At 39.4% G+C, this 20,710-nt stretch overlaps 1 protein-coding gene across 1 annotated transcript; it reads left to right on the forward strand.

Annotated features, from left to right (window-relative positions):
- Positions 1-11,560: 11,560 nt before the first annotated feature.
- On the forward strand, positions 11,561-16,818 carry gdf5 (growth differentiation factor 5; the record flags this gene model as incomplete). The annotated part of the gene is made up of 2 exons (XM_079840234.1): positions 11,561-12,188; positions 15,953-16,818. The coding sequence occupies 2 exons, from the start codon at positions 11,561-11,563 to the stop codon at positions 16,816-16,818; spliced, it is 1,494 nt and encodes a 497-aa protein (XP_079696360.1).
- Positions 16,819-20,710: the final 3,892 nt, after the last annotated feature.

Consider the following 20,710-nt stretch of genomic DNA (forward strand, 5'->3'; position numbering starts at 1 on the left):
ATGACAGTAGCTTAACTCTTTCCCTGCCTCGCCTTTTTGATCCTTTTCACTAAAATGTCATGGCCCCCAGAATATTTTGTTTTAATTTATATGCTGTTTTAAAGGGTTAAAATTAGCCCATGATTTACTCTCCCTCAAGTCATCCTAGGTGTATATGACATTCTTCTGTCAGACGAATACAACCAGAGTTATATCAAAAAATATCCTGGCTGATCCAAGCTTTATAATAGCATAAAAGTGCATCTATCCATCATATAACTGCTCCACACGGCTCCGGGGGATTAATAAAGTCCTTCTGAAGCGAAGCCAAGTGTTTGTGTAAGAAAAATATCCATATTTAAAACTAAATAAATGGCTATAAAATAACTAGCTTCCGGTGGTCAGTGGAGACTTAACGGCGAAAGAGTGACCCCTGATGCGTTGTAAAGAAGCATTGACGCGTCTCGCGGATAGGGCTGGGCCATTTCTCTTTAAAAATTCTTGTTTTAGACTCCAATTCATGAGCAGTGTTTTTTTTTTTTTGCTCTATCCTCTGCGCTTCTGTGTTTGTCAGTACGCATGCATCAAGGGTTACTCTTTCGCCGTAAATCGATGCATACGGCGGTCCACTGGAATTTAGTTATTTTGGTCAAGTTAGTTTTAAATGTGGATGTTTTTCTTACACAAACGCGCCACTTCGCTTCAGAAGGCCTTTATTAACCCCCCCCCGGAGCCATGTGGAGCAGTTATATGATGAATAGATGCACTTTTATGGACTTAAAAAATGACCCAACAGTCACTGACATTATAAAGCTTGGAAGAGCCAGGACATTTTTTAACATAACTCTGATTTTATTCGTCTGAAAGAACAATGTCATACACACCTAGGATGACATGAGGGAGAGTAAATCATGGGCTAATTTTAATTTTGGGTGAACTATCCCTTTAATGTTGGTGGTCGTGTTATTTTACATATGCATATGATTACATATGCCATCGCTTGTTTCTGAATTTTTGCATGTGTTTTGATCAGGAGATTCAGTACTCGTTCGGAAGATGTGTAATAGCGCCCCCTACCGTATAATGGTGAAAACACGGAAATTCTGTGTACTGACAAATTGGGTCGCCCACCCGATCTACATAATAAAGGCTAGATGTCTCGTCCGCGCTGCTGGCCAATGGAGGTCGAAGTCCGGACCTGGCGGCCATCTTGTCACAGTCGGCTCGCTCACCTGTAACATTGTGTTTTAATGGTGCATGTACTTTTTAAATAACCATAACTTGCTCAATTTTCAACCGATTTTCAAACTGTTTGGTTTGTTATAAACGTCAGAGATGTAGTTATGACACTGCATACTTATGAAAAATGATTCATAATTTGTTCAAGCATCCAGAATTATAGCCACGTTAATAACGTTTGTAAGAAACCAAACCGTTTGTAAATCCATCAAGATTTTAGCGAGATAAGAGTATTTGTGTTCAGATCACTCACCTTACATCAAGGACCACACAGTCCGCCAGAAAGCTCGCCTTTGACAAGATGGCCGCCGGTGATGACGTTAGAGCCGTAATACATCTAGCCTTTATTATGTATATCTATGCGTGTAGCCCCCACCCTTTAGGACCCCAAGCGATCCCGTTTTGTCCATCAAGATGATTATCACAGATTAACTCATTTTTTATGAGTTTTGAAGCCTAAATGCAGTCGCCAGAAGTAAAAAGCTAAAGGTAGGCTATAAACGAACTACACCACGGTCGCTCGACTTCAACGTCAACATCACTAAACTTCCCACAACTCTTATTTATCTAAAAACATTTTCCAAGTTCACGTTTGAGTTATAATAGTTTATAAGAGCACAATTATGAGCATAAGCGGACTGAGTTTACCTGTTTGGCCTGATGACGTTTAATCGACAGCGTCTCCCATTAGCCACTTGATAGCAACCGCCTTTTTCAAGACATGTAACATCTTAAAAAATCACGAGTGTGGTAATACTTATGTATTTTATGTCATAGAATAAAACGTGAAAGTGTCTTGAGCTTGTGCTCACCACAAGCTCAAAATTGCAGTTTTAATGGGTTTCAATGGGGACATTTTTGTCCAAATGATGCTAAGAGGAAGTATTTTGTGTACCTAGAGCAACATTTATTTTTGAAAGGAAATTGGGGTGAAATAGTCAAATTCCAATAAAAATACACACCTGTGGCAAAATGTATGCAGTTAGCTCATGATCAAAATAAAATAAAAAGCCAAATATGTCCATAAGGATGCACAAGGGTTAACCGCTAGAGCACAAAAAGATACGGACTGCAGCTTTAAATTTCTGGTCTATATGAGAAACTAAGTCGGACAAGGAAAGTAAACAAGAAAAGCAAATAAAGCTAAAGCTGAACCATTTCATCATACAAGGATGTTGATGTCGTGTGCATCTTAAATGCAAGGCAAGCAAATCTTGTAAAGGCAAGTTATTAATTTCTTTACTTCTGCAATATGCAGATGTAGATTTAAATGCTAGATTTATTTCGGAGAGGAAACTTGGATACCACTGAATTAAACCCGACGATGACGTTGCATGGCCTAAATGTAGCACATTACATAATACACATTGCTTGACATGCATTATTTTTTTAAAGTAGTACGTATACAGGCAGTATCATGTTGTGTAGAAAGCATGCTATTTTCACCTACTATATAGTAGAGAAGTGTGTGATTTAGGAGGTGTGGAGAGCATTTGAAACGCTCCTACTGCCATCTGCTGATTTGTTTTACACATTACAAGTTTTTGTGCTTTCAAATCCTTTATGGGTTTGCCTGCCCCCCCTTCAGATGTATATGATTGTATTTCGGATTATATAAATCATTAAAAGAATTTCGTTGAGGAGAATTTTTATATTATTTACAAAAATATTGTCCAAGCTGTTTGTGCATGGTAGTTTTGGGGACATTCAGTGAATGTCAAACAGTCAGTTTCTCACACAAAGCAATCATAAGGCTTCAGAAGATTGGATTGGACATATTTTAAGTTATATAGAATTTTTTTTATTATACTTAAATGGTGCTTTTTTTTATTAAACTATTATTTAACGATTAATGAAAAATAGGCCTATAACTCAATAATTACAAATAAAACAACAGGTCCCACACTGGTCCCCCTGTCTTATCCATTCTGGATTATTTTATTTTATTTGTTTTATTTGTATTTCTGTTTTTTTTTTTTTTTTTTTTTTTTTTATTTAGTGTTTAAACCCACACAGAAAATGAATATAAAGTAACCTACAACGGCTCATGTATTTAGTTTCCCGTATTTAGTTTCCCGTTATTTTTCTGAACGTAATACCAGGACTTGTCCAAAAGGGGGCAATATTTAACTTTTTTTTTGTCTGGTGTGAAAATCCTTTCAGGTAGGGATTCAATGAATCTGCTATCGGAAAATGTCCTACTTCCTACTCCTGAAGTCGTGATCACGACTTCGTCGCGTTCAAGTGCTTTGTTGTCTGAAAGAACAGAAATCATGAAGGACAGCAGGTTTATTCTTGCCTGTTTCTTGGGGAAATCTTATGAAAGTCACATGTAGGCCTATTGAAGGTATTTAAATACATGTAGGCCTATTTTGAATAAAAATGTAGCATCCCATTCTTTGACAACCATATTCACAGCGCTATCTAAATAGTCAGCTTTCTGTGTATAAAACATACAGATATGGTTATTTAAATATGTAAATATGGACTACTTTAATGACAAGACAAGGCTGTTGTGGAAACCTAAGTCTCCCCTCAGCCATTTTTACCCGGTATCATAATTATCTCCGATTTACCAGTAGTAAATACGACTTGATAGGGCGTATGTGTCCAATTTCCGACTAGGAAACTTGAATTTACGATAATTCGCTCGTGAAGGCAGCATTAGGTCTATATCACGCTCGGTGTGTCTCAAACCCTTTCAGCAATACGAGGTGAATGGACAAGCTGCAGAGGAAAAAACATGAAAATATTGAGCTCATATCTAGTCATGCCAAACTTAAATGGATCCTTTTCACAGACTGTAGCAACTCTCCGTTGGCTTGCGAGCTGGAAAAACCAAACTCTGGTCAGGCCAATCACATCGTGTATAGAGTCGGTGGGCAAAAACATAAAAAAATATATAAATATATATAAAATATATATATATAAAAAAAGATTGTATCACTTTGAGGGTGTTTCTAATAGACCCTTTTCAGAGACTGTGATGACGCGTTTTAACGGTCATCAATATCGTAAATCCTGCAATGTTTTTTGTATTTTCATTTTAAAAAAATGTACGTACATTTATACACTGTAAAAAAAAAAATCAGGTCTCCAATTGAAAATTTTCTAGTGAGCGATCACATCTAAAATTTTCAGTTGGCCAAATTGAATTTCTTGAATTTTAATTGCATAAATTCACCGAAATTAAATTTGGCCAACTGAAAAATTTAGATGTGATCACTCACTAGAAAATTTTCAATTGGAGACTGGAATTTTTTTTTACAGTGTAACACTAATACTTTGTATTTTGTTACTTTTGCATAAAAATAAATAAATAAATAAAAAACCTACCGCTGCTCTGAGGGTGTTTCTAATACAGTCTATGGGAGTGATGGTAAAAATTAACATCTTTCTCTCTTTTGACTGCCGTTATCAATCTCACTCTATTTTTTCCCCTCTTTTTGAAAGTTGTAAAATCACTATTGTGGCGTTTTTCTTTTGCTATTTGAGCAAATGGGCACACAAAAAAGATATTTAATGTATTCTCTAATTAACAACTACAATAGTTAACCCAACTATGACGACTAAAACCCGGAAATGTGAAAAGGGTCTATAGGCTTCAGCAGCTGCGGGAATGACGGTTAAATTGACTAATGACGCGTTTTAACGGTCACCATCGCAAATATTATATATTTGCATTTTTTTTAAATGTATGTACATATCTTTCTTTTTTTTTACAAGAAACTAGTTACCGCTGCTGTGAGGGTGTGGCATTAAACTGTTCTTTCTCTCTCTACTGACTGCACTTTTCAATCTCTCTCAATTTTTTCCTCATCTTTTTGAAAGTTATTATTGTGTAGTTTTTCTTTTGCTATTTGAGCAAATGGGAACATAGTCTCTCACTCATAAACGCTCACCCAACTATGACGACTTCCGCTTCGGAGAAACCCGGAAATGTGAAAAAGGTCAATTTTAATTACCTGGAAAAGTCATTGAAATGAATGAAATCTTTTAAAAAAGAAGGGAAAAGGGTTTGACTGGAGTTGATAGGCAAGCACAGGTGGAGTTGAGACCACATGTGTATTAGCAGAATGTCAAAACTCCTCCAGAACAAGAGCCCCTTTTATTTCGTTTGTCCACGACTGCATCTGAGAAATGTCTGTGGTTTTGCAACGTCTAACACCTCGACAGCACATTTCTCTGCACAAAGATACAGCGGAGCATGGCAATTTGGGGGAATGTGAAGGGGGTCAAAGTCGTACGGTGGGGTCCAAATATCTGCGAGCACACTGAAAATCTGGCATTCATTATTATTTATAATAATAATCATCATATTTATTTATACACAGATATACTTTCCTCTATTGAAGCTCAAGACAATCTTTGGATCATCTGGAGAACATGAACATCAGGTTTTGTTCATGTCAGCTTGAGTGCGTAAACCCTGTGCTATTATCATCATATATCGGGTTCAGGCTTTTTGTAAACGTGTCGTCTCTTGAAATGGCACACGTTTTGCATTTATTTTTGGAACTGGTTGATTGTAGGCCTCATTGATCTGAGCTTATGCCCCTCAGTGTTTGAGTGCAAAAAGTTCACTCAGTTATTGCTTTATTTGGTAACATTTTAGTGTCCTTATTGCATGTATTTACTATAGTAATAACAGTAAATTATGCATAATTACATACAACGAACCCTCAACCTAACCCTACAGTAAGTACATGTTGTTAATTAATATTACTCAGAACTTAAATCAATAATTACACTGTAACAATGACACCTTAAAATAACAACATAGTGCACCTGGTGCCATGTGTTCTCCAGGTAAGCGATGCACACACACCCGGCCATCCAGTGATGTAAAAGAAAACATGATTCCTCAGACCAGGCCACCTTCTTCCATTGCTCCATGGTCCAGTTCTGATGCTCACGTGCCACTGTTGGTGCTTTGGGCGGAGGTCAGGGGTCAGCATGGGCACTGGTCAGTGGCTGTGCCGCCCCATACACAACAAACTGAGATGCTCTGTGTATTCTGACGCCTTTCTATCAGAACCAGCATTAACTTCTTGAGCAGTTTGAGCTCCAGTAGCTCGTCTGTTTGATCGGACCACACGGGCCAGCCTTCACTCCCCATGAGCATCAATGAGCCTCGGCTGCCCATGACCCTGTGGCCGGTTCTCCACTGGTCCTCCATGACCCTGTGGCCGGTTCTCCACTGGTCCTCCATGACCCTGTGGCCGGTTCTCCACTGGTCCTTCATGACCCTGTGGCCGGTTCTCCACTGGTCCTCCATGACCCTGTGGCCGGTTCTCCACTGGTCCTCCATGACCCTGTGGCCGGTTCTCCACTGGTCCTCCATGACCCTGTGGCCGGTTCTCCACTGGTCCTCCATGACCCTGTGGCCGGTTCTCCACTGGTCCTTCATGACCCTGTGGCCGGTTCTCCACTGGTCCTCCATGACCCTGTGGCCGGTTCTCCACTGGTCCTCCATGACCCTGTGGCCGGTTCTCCACTGGTCCTTCATGACCCTGTGGCCGGTTCTCCACTGGTCCTCCATGACCCTGTGGCCGGTTCTCCACTGGTCCTCCATGACCCTGTGGCCGGTGCTCCACTGGTCCTTCCTTGAGCACGTTTGATCTGACCATTGCAGACCAGGAACACCCCACAAGAGCTGCGGATTTGGAGATGCTCTGACCCAGTCGTCTATCCACAAGGAAAGTATTCAAAGAAAGTGACCTGAACACAATGCGAGGGGTAAACAATCCAAATGATAAACGCATGCTATATTATTTTCAGTTCAACTATATATAAATGGGTTTAACTGTATACTTTGTAATGAGAACATTTGTATTAACTCTTTCGCTGCCATTGATGGAATTTTCCAGCTTTCCGTGTTTTCACTGTTATACGATAAGGGGGCGCTATGACACTGAATCTCCTGATCAAAACACATGCGAAGAAGAAGCAGAAACAAGTGATAGCATATGTAAGCAGATGCATATGTCAGATAATTCATCAACATTAAACCGCATATAAATCAAAACTGCCTGATGTTACTGAACGAAATGTCTACCCACCACGAGCCATAGGACAGTGAAGCTTTGGGGTGTTGATGGACTCTATCTACTCCATCAGTTCTGAATCCGATGCTGCATCCGAAATCACATACTTCCCTATTGTATAGTTGGTGAAAAACAGAATCTGACAAAAGAAGGATGTCCAAATTCACAAGGCAAAAAGTACCCGGATGATCTTCTACTTCTGGTGGGATTCTGAAGTGTGCATATACGATGGACACTTTATATCCCATGAGGCCACGGGAGAGGATTTGTGAATGGAGGTGAAGTGACGCAACTGATGCTGGTAGGTCACGTGATAATGACATGGCGAATGTACTACATCCAAGCGGCAACCTTCGGGTCTCTCTCTTGAATCCAACAAGAAAGTGACTTAATGCAATTCATCGACTGGCCGCCAGAGACAGGCTCCAAAAGGGAGTCAAATCTGTATCTCCCTCATGTTAAAATGCCCAACTTTACAGCAGAATAAAACATGTTTACAACCTGATACAAAAAGTGTTTTTGGTCTATACGGCAAATTTTGTCCTTCATGGCAACTGTGGGGGGGGGGGGGGGGGGGGGATTTTTGAAATTTATTTTATTACTCATCCGTTTAAATTATATTAAGCCTTAAAGTTCTGCATAATTAAGGGCATGGCCACTTGACTGACAGGTGGATTGTGGCTATGGTCGAGCTAGGTGGGCGTGGTTTCAACAACCAGGCACCTCAGCTCCACCCACGTCCCGCCTCTTTGCTTATTTTCTGTTATCCGTGAGTGACGCGCTGACAAGATGGCGACGGCCGGCTCCGCCCACTTTGGGCTTCAAAAATGCTCTTCAGAAACCTACGGGTGATGTCACGGTCCATTGTTTTATACAGAGTATGTACGGATTACATTCATACTACACTGTAAAAAAAATTCAGGTCTCCAATTGAAAATGTTCTAGTGACTGATCACATCTAAATGTTTTAGTTGGCCAAATTTAATTTCTGTGTATAAAATTGTATCAATTCACAGAAATTCAATTTGGCCAACTGAAAAATGTAGATGTGATCAGTCACTAGAAAAATTTTCAATTGGAGACCTGAAATTTTTTACAGTGTACAAAGAACATGCTTTTTTTTTGCAGTCGTGAAGTAGTTACTTATTCAAAATAAGTACTCAAGAGACTATGCGATTTCGAACAGTCTTGACAAAAGTGTGATTTTTTTTTTTCTCTGCTTTTTGTGTTGCTTTTTTATGAAACTTACCCACATTCAAGTGCTGATTAAAAAAAATGCATGATGCTAGACTTTTTTTTTATATCACAGGGTCTGTTCTTTCTTTTTCTTTTGACAGAAACACATTCTGGGGGCCATTGTGAAAATGATAAACACTTCTTTTTTCAAAAGCGCTGGTGGGGAAAGTTAGAGAAATGCAAAATGAAAGCATTTTCACTAGTCTTTAGACTGTATATTCACACAAAATAACTGTTCCTGGTGATCCATGCCACTGGTGTGTGGGGTAAACCACAGGCCATGTTTCCTCCGTCCATCTGAAAACATCCTGAGAGACGTTGAGCACATCTCGGACCGTTGGAAATGTGCTGCGTTCACTGTTATGAGGCAGTTTGCTGGCCAGCGCTGAGGTTTTCACCCCTGGATGAGCATGTTTATGTGTGTGTGTGTGTGAGTGTGTGTGTGTGTCCTGAGTCTCACCTGCGCAATCCACAACACTCCTCATTCCCTCCTCTGTTTGTCTACGGAGGTGGGTTTTTTTCAGTGTTCGGGAAGGATTGGAATGGTCTATGTGGGTGTCTAACACAGCGTTACCAATAGTCCATATATTTAACTTGAGGAAATAAACGGTTTCTCCACAGCTTTAAATACAAATGTATGGTCGAGGTTACATCCCATAAACAAGGTCTTGTGACCTCTGACCTTACACCAGTGTGATAACGTGGCAACTAAATCCATTCACCTCATTTGATATTTTAGTGTACAATGAATAATGCTTTCTGATAAACTAGGACACGGCTCTGATCAGACAGTTGTGAAATTATGTAACAGTGACGTTTGTCTTTTTTTTTTTACATGTGTATAATGTGATGTAAATTCTATTCAAGGTACGCAATTGTAATTTCGTTGTACATGTGTGTATTATGATAATAAAAGACATTCATTCATAGTAGCTAACTCAAATCAATAGTTTTATTTGACTTAATCAGACTGTCCTCCAAAACAAAACGACTCTATAGGTCGTTTTTTTAAGCACCTTATTTACAACCTTTGTTTACGTTTTAAAGTCATGCGCCCTTTAGCCGGCGTAAAAATAATGACAGTGTCCTGTTACATCTGTCGCAAGCAGCAACCTCCTGCACTTTCTCTTGAAGCCAATACGGAAGTGACATATACTGCAATTCATCGACTGGCCACTAGAGACAGACTCCAGAAGGAGCAGAATCTCATTGAGCTCATGTTAAAATGCCCAACTTTACAGCAGAAGAACACATGTTTACAGTCTGGGACACATTGTGCTTTTGGTCTTTACGGCGAATTTTGCCCTTCATGACGACTGTGAGGGGGTGAACATTTTTTTATAACTCATTTGTTTACATTATATAAAGCCTTAAAGTTCTGCATAATTAAGGGCGTGGCCACTTTGAGTGACAGGTGGATAGCCATTTATCTGCTGTCTGTTAGTTATCACCTCAGCTCCGCCCACATCCCGCCTCTTTGCCCATTTTCTGTTATCCGGGAGTGGCAACGGCCATCTTGTCCATACTTTGCGCTTCAAAACTTCTCTTCACAATCCTATGGGTGACGTCACAAACACTACGTCCATATTTTTTTACAGTCTATGGTCTGTCGTCATGAAATGACGTATGACTGTCATTACCAATAAAAATGCTTTTTCATTTAAATGCAATATGTGGACTTTTTATCACCATTTGTCAAATTTCCATTTAGCAAAAATATTTTTTATTAACTACATACCAAACCCACCCCTAAATCAACCCAGTGATTTATAGTACATATACACTTTATGATCACATGCGTTCTCTGGGATCGAACCCACGATTGCATGATCACATGATGTTGTATTTTGCAATGCTCTATCAATTGAGATACGCAAAACCTGAAATATGACACAAATAAAAGGAAACAAAGCATTAAAATGAAAGTGTCCGGTTGTCGATAGGGGCACAACTTTAGTAAACGCTCCTGTGGGTCGTATTTCATGGAAATGACAAACTACCTATATAGGCGTATTGGTTGTAGGACATGTTGGACTTAACATACACAAAAGACAGAAACAATTTAGGCATAAAATAATAAATGTCATATAATTAAATATGCAAAATAAAATATATACTGTCCATGTCCTGGTTTAAATCGCTTATTTCTCTGGATTAAACATTCTTGGAATAATGTAAGTATACAAGCCAACAAAACATATAACACTGTTCTAGTGGTTTTTGGATATTTTAATCCAAATATCTTAAATATTGTGCCTTTAAATAATATTTTTGACTTTTTGGTTCGGCTACTTGACAAAACACTTCACAGAATGGTCAACACAGCTTTTGAAGAATAAATCAAAATCTATTATTTCTTAATAAGGGTGCATGAATAACATCAAGTTTAATAGCATTGGTTTGCAAATCAAGTCATGTTTAATGCATGGTAATTTGCATATCAAATCTGACCAATGGCTCATAAACAAGGATTTATTCTGGTGACCTAATGCAAAGCTTTCGGTTTTATGTATTCAGTGACTCATGCTGTAAGAAGAAATATTGCACTTGAATAAATCTGGACAGCATGCATGACATCAGAGAGTAATTAAGCCAGTTTGCGTTGGAATTCCGTTTCCAATTCCTGCGCTCAGGTTTTGCGCGCAACTTAAGCACCTGCAGGTTTCTGTGTGTGTGTGTGTGTGTGTGTGTGTGTGTGTGCTGTTTTCACTGGACGATGTTCAAACTCTGAGAAAGAGAGAGTGAGGGAGAGAGCGCATTACGCCATCCTTCCCTCTTGGAAAAAGTGGGATTTTAAACAAGTCTCTTACAAGATATCAAGCAGAACCGCTGGACTTCAACGAGAGACACTGCGCTTTTGTACCTACTCTTGGATCTCCACTCCGACAGAGCTGGATCACTATGGTTCTTAAGAGAGGGGCTCATGGCAATGGTTTGCGCGGAATAATCGATCAGACGTTTCCAAAGCTTCATTTTTACCTCTCCAAGCCCGTTCATGGTAGTTCGCCAAGAGCTGTTGGACATTTCTCCATCACCGAAACTCAGAGGAAGATCAGAGGATGAAAGTTCTGACTAGTCTCCCTCTTTTATTGGGCTTCTGGACTCTGTTATATCTGGTCTTCATCCCGCGAGCGCTCTCCCTCGCCGGCGTGGCCGGTCACAGGGGCACCGGAGCGGCCAAACCCAACCCGCGGTTACCGGTGGCGCGCAACGGGACGACGCTCGTTAAGCCCTCTGACAACGCGAAGATCTCTCGCATCCGGGCTGGTCCACCTCTGATAACGTCCGAGGCTAACCCGGCTCGCGCCGCGGTACCTGTGAGTTTAGGGCGCAGGGAGGCCGCGCGCTCTTGGGTACCCAAGGATGCGGCGAGAGTCGCATCCTCTTCCAGCATCCAACACCAAACGGGACACAATAAAGGAGTTTCCACGCAGAAATCCGCCGCGCCGGCTGCGATCAGGGCCGGTCAGATGAAAAGCATCGCACCAGCACCTGCCCCTGCCCATCTGAGAGCGAAAGGCGCAGTAAAACTGGAGAACAGTGCGGAGCCCAAACACCCTTTAGTGACGCCCCATGACTACATGCTGTCCCTGTACTTCTCACTGACCAGCGGAGAGGTCAATACTAGTGTCCTGCACGAGGCTGGGATGGCCAATACCATCACCAGCTTTGTAGATAGAGGACAAGGTATGGAATACATATTTATTCTGGGTTGCATTGGAGTGTTGGGTTGTATGCACATTATAGACCGGGGCAAGTTGTCACAAGGACTGTATCTCAGGAAGTCCCCTCAAGCAGTGATTTTACATATTCAAGTAATATTTGAAATATAATATTTCATTGTATGTTGTTCATATTTTTGCTATAGCTGTTAGGTAAACGAATGAACACATACAATCATAAAAACACATAAAAAATATTGGGGAAGGTCACTTTTTTTTATTAATTATAATTAAAGTGTCCCCAAAAAATGTTTATTTTCATGTGATTTCATGAATTTTTTTATACTAATTTAAATATTTTTATATATATTTAATATATAGTTAAATTAGTATTAAAAAATCCATGAAATCACAAAAAAACAACAACAAAAAAAAACCCATTGTTTTGGGACACTTTAATTGTAATATAGTAAAATAAATAAAGTTTTATATATATATATATACACTCTAAAAAAAAAGGCTCGTAATCATAGGGGAACCTTTTTTAGTGCTATATAGCACCCATTTTGGTGCTTCAGTGGTTCTTCAGCGGTTCTTCAGAGGTGCTATATAGCACCTTAGTCAAAGAACCGGTGAAGAACCTCTGAAGAACCACTGAAGAACCTCTGAAGAACCGCTGAAGAACCACTGAAGCACCAAAATTGGTGCTATATAGCACTAAAAAAGGTTCCCCTATGATTACGAGCCAAGAACCATTTTTGGTGCAATATAGAACCTTTTTTTTTTTTAGAGTGTATATATATATATAAAATCAATTTCCTGGACAAATGGTGAATATTTCCGCTTTTTTGTAGTCAAGACATTTAATGTATAAGTATCAATACAGAAACTGACCCAAAAAGCCAATCCTCTAAAATATTCACTTGAGCAGGAAGTGTGACAACTAGCCCCGGTCAAGATTTTGAGTTAAAATTTATATGAATACATAAAGATATGTGTATGTTAAAGGTCTCTATACCATCTTTAATAGTTTTTTTAGCTTTCGTAGTGCTATTAAATCATCTTGCAGTGTGAAAAATGATTTCTAAGAATAACCGTCTCCTATAACTCATGAAAAGTGCATTTATGACAATGGCACAAAAACATTAGTTTAGGAAAATGTTTGATTTAGATGAACTCTAGCCTGTCGAATGTCTGCTGTGACTGCTTGAAATGTCACGTCAACTACCCGTCCACTGCATTTACGCTAAATTGTCCCTTTCTGTTTATACAAAAGAGAAATCGGTGGATGTAAATGTTGAAAACATCTTATTTCTGCTACACAATCACTTTTTTTTATTATCCCGGTCTCTGACCCAAACCAACTGTGTCAATATGCATCTGGCATAAGACTTTTGATGGACCTCTGCTTAAAGTAAATAAACTCCTGGGCCGGGTACAAGTAGGTGGCCTCAATATGTTTTTATTTTGTTTAAAGCAGCATTTAAACGGCCCTGCTCTCTGTAGCTGCGAGGTGGACTCCTTTAGAAGCTTTGAATGGTTTTAGTTTATGCTGTGTGAAATACCCTTTGCAGATTTATAGTTCCCACATCCTCTGTAGACCTCGAGCAAGAACTGCATGCATCGTTCATCCTCCCTCACCTAAAGGAAAAGTTTCCCTAAAAAAGACACTTCACTCCCCCTCATGCTGGCTCAAACCTGTACGACTTCTTCTGTGAAAAGGAGATTTTAGGTCTCCACTTTCATCGTATGGAAAAGAGCATCCGGAACATTTCGCTAAACATCTCCTTTTGTGAAGAAAGAAAGTCATACAGGTTTGGATCGACATGAAGGTGAGTAAACAAAGGCAGAACTTCCATTTTTGGTTTAAAAAGCCACCGCACATCATGTCCTTCAACATCAGTACACACACACACACACACACACACACACAGAGCACTAATCAGTTGCACTCTCTCTGCTCTCTCCATGCGCTTCAGATGGTTTTTTCAGACCATGTTAGTGAAAGCCATATGTCACGGTGGTAGGCACACTGGTAAATAGCTGCAGGTTGATAATAATGCTGTGTTTACAGTATGTTGTGGTCTCCAGGCCGAGTTCGTCTGGTTTTAATAGTCTTTGAAAGCAAACTGTTCTTGGATAAAATGAAACCTTTTGATTTTTATAATGCACTGCCTTCATATCGCATTGCATGCAGAGAGAATGTGTGCTCGCGTTCTCTCTCTCACACACTCTCACTCTCACACACACACATTGGGTTTCCATATTTTATGGGGACTTTCCATAGACCTAATGATTTTTATATTGTACAAACTATATGTTCTATTCTATCCCCTAACCCGACCCCTAAACCTACACTCTAAAAAATGCTGGATTAAAAACAACCCAAGTTGGGTTGAAAATGGACAAACCCAGCAACTGGGTTGTTTCAACCCAGGGAATGGGTTGTATTAACCCAGCGAATGGGTTGTTTTAAGCAAACATTTAACCCAACTGCTGGGTTCAAACAACCCAATCACCGGTTTAAAACAACCCTTTTGCTGGTTTTGTCCCTTTTCAAACCAACTTGGATTGTTTTTAATCCAGCATTTTTTAGAGTGTAACCATTACATTTTCAAAAAACATAATTTAGTCTGATTCATAAGCTGTTTTTCTCATGGGGACCAAAACATTAAGGATTTCTGACATTTGTGGGGACATTTTGTCCACATAGCTTAGGGTTAACCTGGAACATACACACACACACACACACACACATTGGGTTTTCATATTTTATGGGGACTTTCCATAGACCTAATGATTTTTACATTGGACAAACTATATGTTCTATTCTATCCCCTAACCCGACCCCTAAACCTACATTCTAAAAAATGCTGGATTAAAAACAACCCAAGTTGGGTTGAAAATGGACAAACCCAGCAATTGGGATGTTTTAAGCAAACATTTAACACAACCGCTGGGTTCAAACAACCCAATCGCTGGTTGAAAACAACCCTTTTGCTGGTTTTGTCCCTTTTCAAACCAACTTGGGTTGTTTTTAATCCAGCATTTTTTAGAGTGTAACCATTACATTTTCAAAAAACATAATTTAGTCTGATTTCTAAGCTGTTTTTCTCATGGGGACCAAAACATTAGGGATTTCGGACATTTGTGGGGACATTTTGTCCACATAGCGTAGGGTTTACCTGCAACACACACACACACACACACACACACACACACACACACACAGAGACAGAGATAAGCTTAACTGGTGCTCTTAGAAAAGCTTGAAGTGACTGATCATTTTACTCCTTTATAAATAAATATCTTCCACAATTCATGTCCAAATCTCCATGCCATTAACATTAAATATTTCCACAAAACCACAGTATTACCTTGAATATCATGTGCAAAAAACACGATGGTAAATCATAAAGTAAATGTTAAAACATGACATTGTGTCATGGCATTGTACGTCCAAAAACCATTTTCAAAAACAAAAAAATGTCCCAAAACATGGTATTCCAATGGTACATGTTATAACGGTGTAGTTTTATCATGATAGCATGTGCATGTAAAATGGTACATGGTATTACCATGGTTTTGTCAACTCTCACAGATGACCAAAACTATACAAAAACATGTTATTACTGTGCTAACATCCAAAAAACATAGTATTCGAATTAAAAATGTATTGAAAAGCCACGGTACTTTGTGTTCTGCTTAGATGCAATCAAGTTAATCTGAAACTAATAAAGCAATGCAAAGTCTATTTTTATTGACCCACTGACCTTTGAACTCTTGCAGACGACCGAGCGCCCCTGATGAGACGCCAGCGGTATCTCTTCAACATCAGCTCGATGGAGAAGGAGGGTCTGTTGGGCGCAGAACTGCGCATCCTCCGAAAGAAGCACATGGACTCTCGTAAGGCTACGTTTGCCAAGGGCAGGGCGGCTCTAATACTGTACACCTGTGCGTCAGGTAAGCACAAAGGCGTACTGGTGGATACTCTAGCTATCGACCCTCACAGCGCTCCATACTGGGACGTGTTTGACATCTGGAAACACTTCAAAGACTTTAGAAACGCTCCTCAGCTCTGCTTCGAGCTGGAAGCCGTCGATCAAGGCCGGCCGCTTGACTTGCGGTTACTCGGCATGGGCCGATCGGGAAGGCAAGCGAAGGAGAAAGCCTTCTTTGTGGTGTTCGGGCGTACGAAAAAGCGCGGGCTCTTTTACAACGAGATCAAAGCCCGTTCGGGTCACGACAACAAGACGGTGTACGAGTACCTCTTCACCCAGCGTCGCATGCGTCGCGCTCCGTTGCCACGTGGGAAAAAACCACCCAAGAACCAAACCAAACAGCGCTGCAACCGCAAGCAGCTGCACGTCAACTTCAAGGAGATGGGCTGGGACGACTGGATCATCGCTCCTCTAGAGTACGAGGCCTTCCACTGCGACGGGGTCTGCGACTTTCCCATACGCTCCCATTTGGAGCCTACCAATCACGCCATCATCCAGACTCTCATGAACTCCATGGATCCCAGATCCACGCCTCCGACCTGCTGCGTCCCCACCAGACTCAGCCCCATCAGCATTCTGTACATCGACTCCGCCAATAACGTGGTGTACAAGCAGTACGAGGACATGGTGGTGGAGAGCTGTGGCTGCAGGTAGCGAGATATGAAGACCAGCACAGACTTTCTTTGCCAAGAGTTTTATTTTATTGCCAAAACCAAGAGTGCGACTTCCGTTTGTCCATCAGCTTTGGACTACGCATTCATCGTGGAACAGGGTTGTGCACCATTCAGAATAAAACTGAGATTAAATTCCAGTTTTAATTAGAACTGAGGTAGCACACAGGATGCAGAATTGCAATTTGAATGTGAATGTAAGGAAGTAGAATCCAAAAAAGTAACATTTATTACTGGATTGACTAAGCTTGAAAGTTTTGAGGGGGAAAAAGCATTGATGTTTGAAGGGTTAACTTTAATAACATGTGATATTCCAGTAACCAATGGTATTTTAATGGTATTTAATAAAATGTATCCAGAAACAGAAATGTTGCAGTCAAAAAAACGTATCACTCCAAAATTAAATTTCGAAAATTAAATTTCGAAAATGTACAGTCATTGAAGGAAATTACATCAATATTATTAGAACTTCAATATCAAAGCTTTCGGCTTTTATATTACACTTTATTCAGTTATTATATTCACACCTATATAAAGAAAGAAGCAGCTTGTGACTGGATGGATGGATGGATGGATGGATGGATGGATGGATGGATGGATAGACATTAAATTATATAAAACTTTCCTGGCTAACCAAAAACACATATAAAACACTCTGGAAAAAATTGAGACCACTTACCATTGATTTCTCAATGTTAAGTGGTCTTTTAATTTTTTCCAGAGCTGTATATGTTTTGGGAACTTTCTGGGAATGTTATTTTGGGTTCCTAGAACGTTCCCAAAACATGTATTTGTAACATTTTTGGTTAGCCAGGAACGTTTTCGTTATTGAAATATAACTTCTTTTTTTAGGTTTGCAGAACGTTCCCTTAACGTTAACAGACATAATATAAAACTTTCTTGGCTAACCATGAAACAAATGTTACACATGTTTTGGGGACGTTTCCAGAACGTTCTGGGAATAATTTTTTGGGTTTACAGAATGTTCTGGGAACGTTCCCAAAACATGTCTTTGTAACATTTGTTTTTGGTCAGCCAGGAAAGTTATGGTTACAGAAATAGAATGGTTTTTTTTTTAGGTTTGCAGAACGTTCCCCTAACCTTCCCTAAATGTTCTATTAACCTTTTTTCATCATATTTGACATATTCTTCCATGTCCCATATTGTATAAGAGGCATGAAAGACAAATGAATGGACGTAGACAGACAGACAGAATATAATATTTTCCTGGCTACCCAAAAACAAACGTTACATATACATGTTTTAGGAACATTTCCAGAACGTTCTGGGAATGTTATTTTGGGTTTCCAGAATGTTCTGGGAATGTTCCCAAAACATGTATTTGTAACATTTGTTTTTGGTTAGCCAGGAAAGTTTTCGTTACGGAAATAGAACATTTTTATAGATAGATGGATGGATGGATGGATGGATGGATGGATGGATGGATGGATGGATGGATGGATGGATGGATGGATGGATGGATGGATAGGTGGATGGATGGATGGATGGACGGACGGACGGATGGATGGATGGATGGATGGATGGATGGGTGGATGGATGGATGGATGGATGGATGGATAGGTAGATGGTTGATGGATGGATGGATGGATGGATGGGTGGATGGGTGGGTAGATAGGTTGATGGATGGATGGATGATAGATAGATAGATAGATAGATAGATAGATAGATAGATAGATAGATAGATAGATAGATAGATAGATAGATAGATAGATAGATAGATAGATAGATAGATAGATAGATAGATAGATAGATAGATAGATAGATAGATAGATAGATAGATAGATAGATAGATAGATAGATAGATAGATAGATAGATAGATAGATAGATAGATAGATAGATAGATAGATAGATAGATAGATAGATAGATAGATAGATAGATAGATAGATAGATAGATAGATCATACATCATATTTAATAGATAACCATTTGTGGACTTATTTTCCAAGAATGCATCACTTATGCTGAACTGCAATTCAAAGAAATGCATCACATTCCTCTTCCTGTCGTTGCATTTCCACTTCCTGTGGGGTGTGGCCCATTCTATTAAAATTATCACTCGAAAAGTGAAAGTGAGCCAGTTCTTCCACTTTGAATTTTGCACAACCCTGCCATGTAGAGATCATTATTAACATCTGGAGGGTGACATCAAGGATTCAGAACAAACACACACTGTTGCCTTTTGTACTTATGTGTTTACACAAACCTGTGTCAATGTGCCAATAAAACGCCTCGGATTCCCCAGTCAAATGCAGGTGTCTTCTTCAAAACTAGCCCAGGGTTTCACTACTAACACACGCTCAGTCAGCCCCTGCTGGTAGAGGTCAAAACTACACCCAGTCACCTCTCTCCACCCACAGCCATTCAGGAGCTTACATTAGATGGAATGCATTTCATTGCAGCAGCAAATATTTCATCATATTGTATATATTATACACTAGCGCAGAGACTATATCTTTAGGTTTGTGAATCTTGCTGGTGAAAATACACCACTACTCATCACCAGAGGCGTTGAACAGGTTTAACACATTATTAGCTGCACAACAGAAGGACATTCTTAAGTATTTTTTAAAGAAACTTGATTTGAAATGTGTGTTTTTGAGAAAAGTGTCATGTAGTTCAATGCCATAAGTAAATGGTTTAAATTTCTTTTTTTATCTTCGTTTTACAAAAGAAAAGTGTTGCTATTGCTTTTAAAGTGCTCTAACTAAAGGGATAATAAACGTGTGTATTATTATTATTATTATTATTTTGTTTGTTGATGATGATGATCCAGTTGAAGGTTACTCCCCAGAGTAACAGCATGTAACGCATATTGTGATGTAAACCATTTTGAAACAAAACAATGGTTTAAAAACTTTTTGTACAAATATAGAAAGGTCTATAATTACATGGCATTTAAATTGAGTGAATATAATTCAACAACCATAGCACAGATCGTTTATGTCTTTTTTTGTAAATAAATGGAAACTTTAAACTAAGTTTTTTTTATTTTTTACAATTCAGCATAATAAACAAAAACGACCCAGAAAACCAAGTTTGAAGTGATTTTCTTTGCAGGCATTTTCTATTCAATGTAAAATAAATAAATGAATAAAATTGTCTGTCCAAAATAAAAGGAAAATGAATAATTGTGAGAACAAACAATCAAAATATACAAGATGACATTGGCACGATTTCTATGGCACTGCTCATTAGACCAAAAAATGATCCACATATAGCTTTGTTGTTGATGACGCTTCATGACAATAATAAAACTGATGATAGACCTTATGCACCAAAGACACACAGCTTACACACTCGTCTTACTTCCATGTTTGCGGTAGCTCTGTATATTTCTATGGCATGGCAGAGTAATTAGCCAGTGAAGTGGATTTACTTACTGTAGAGCTGATGAAAGCTATGAAGTGAATGTCATAACAAATGTCAGTAGACCGAGATTTCAAAACGAGTGGTTCATTCATAAATCCGTAAGATCTTTCCTTCATGCTGTGGAAATACAAACCGTAAAACAGAACACAACGAGCGCAGAGATGAAAAGGGGCGTGGCTACAGAAGGCATATACGGGGTTGTTGAATCTGATTGGTTGACGAACGTTCTAAGGTGTGCAATAGAGACAGAGCGTATTTAGGCCACGCCCACACGGGGGGGGGGGGGGGGGGCAATCCAACGCTCTCCATTGACTTTGCATTGTGTGAGGTTGCATCCGTGTCCGGACTTAAAACAAAAAACAGAACAATGTCTAAAAGCTGATGTGTGACAAAGTGTACAGCAAACAAGCTAAAAAACACAGAAATAAGTTTTTATAAGCTGTAGACCCAAAAAAACGAGAGTTTAAGGAGACAAAAGTGGATA

The sequence above is a fragment of the Gobio gobio genome (assembly GCF_949357685.1).
Source record: "Gobio gobio genome assembly, chromosome: 17".
NCBI lineage: Eukaryota > Metazoa > Chordata > Actinopteri > Cypriniformes > Gobionidae > Gobio > Gobio gobio.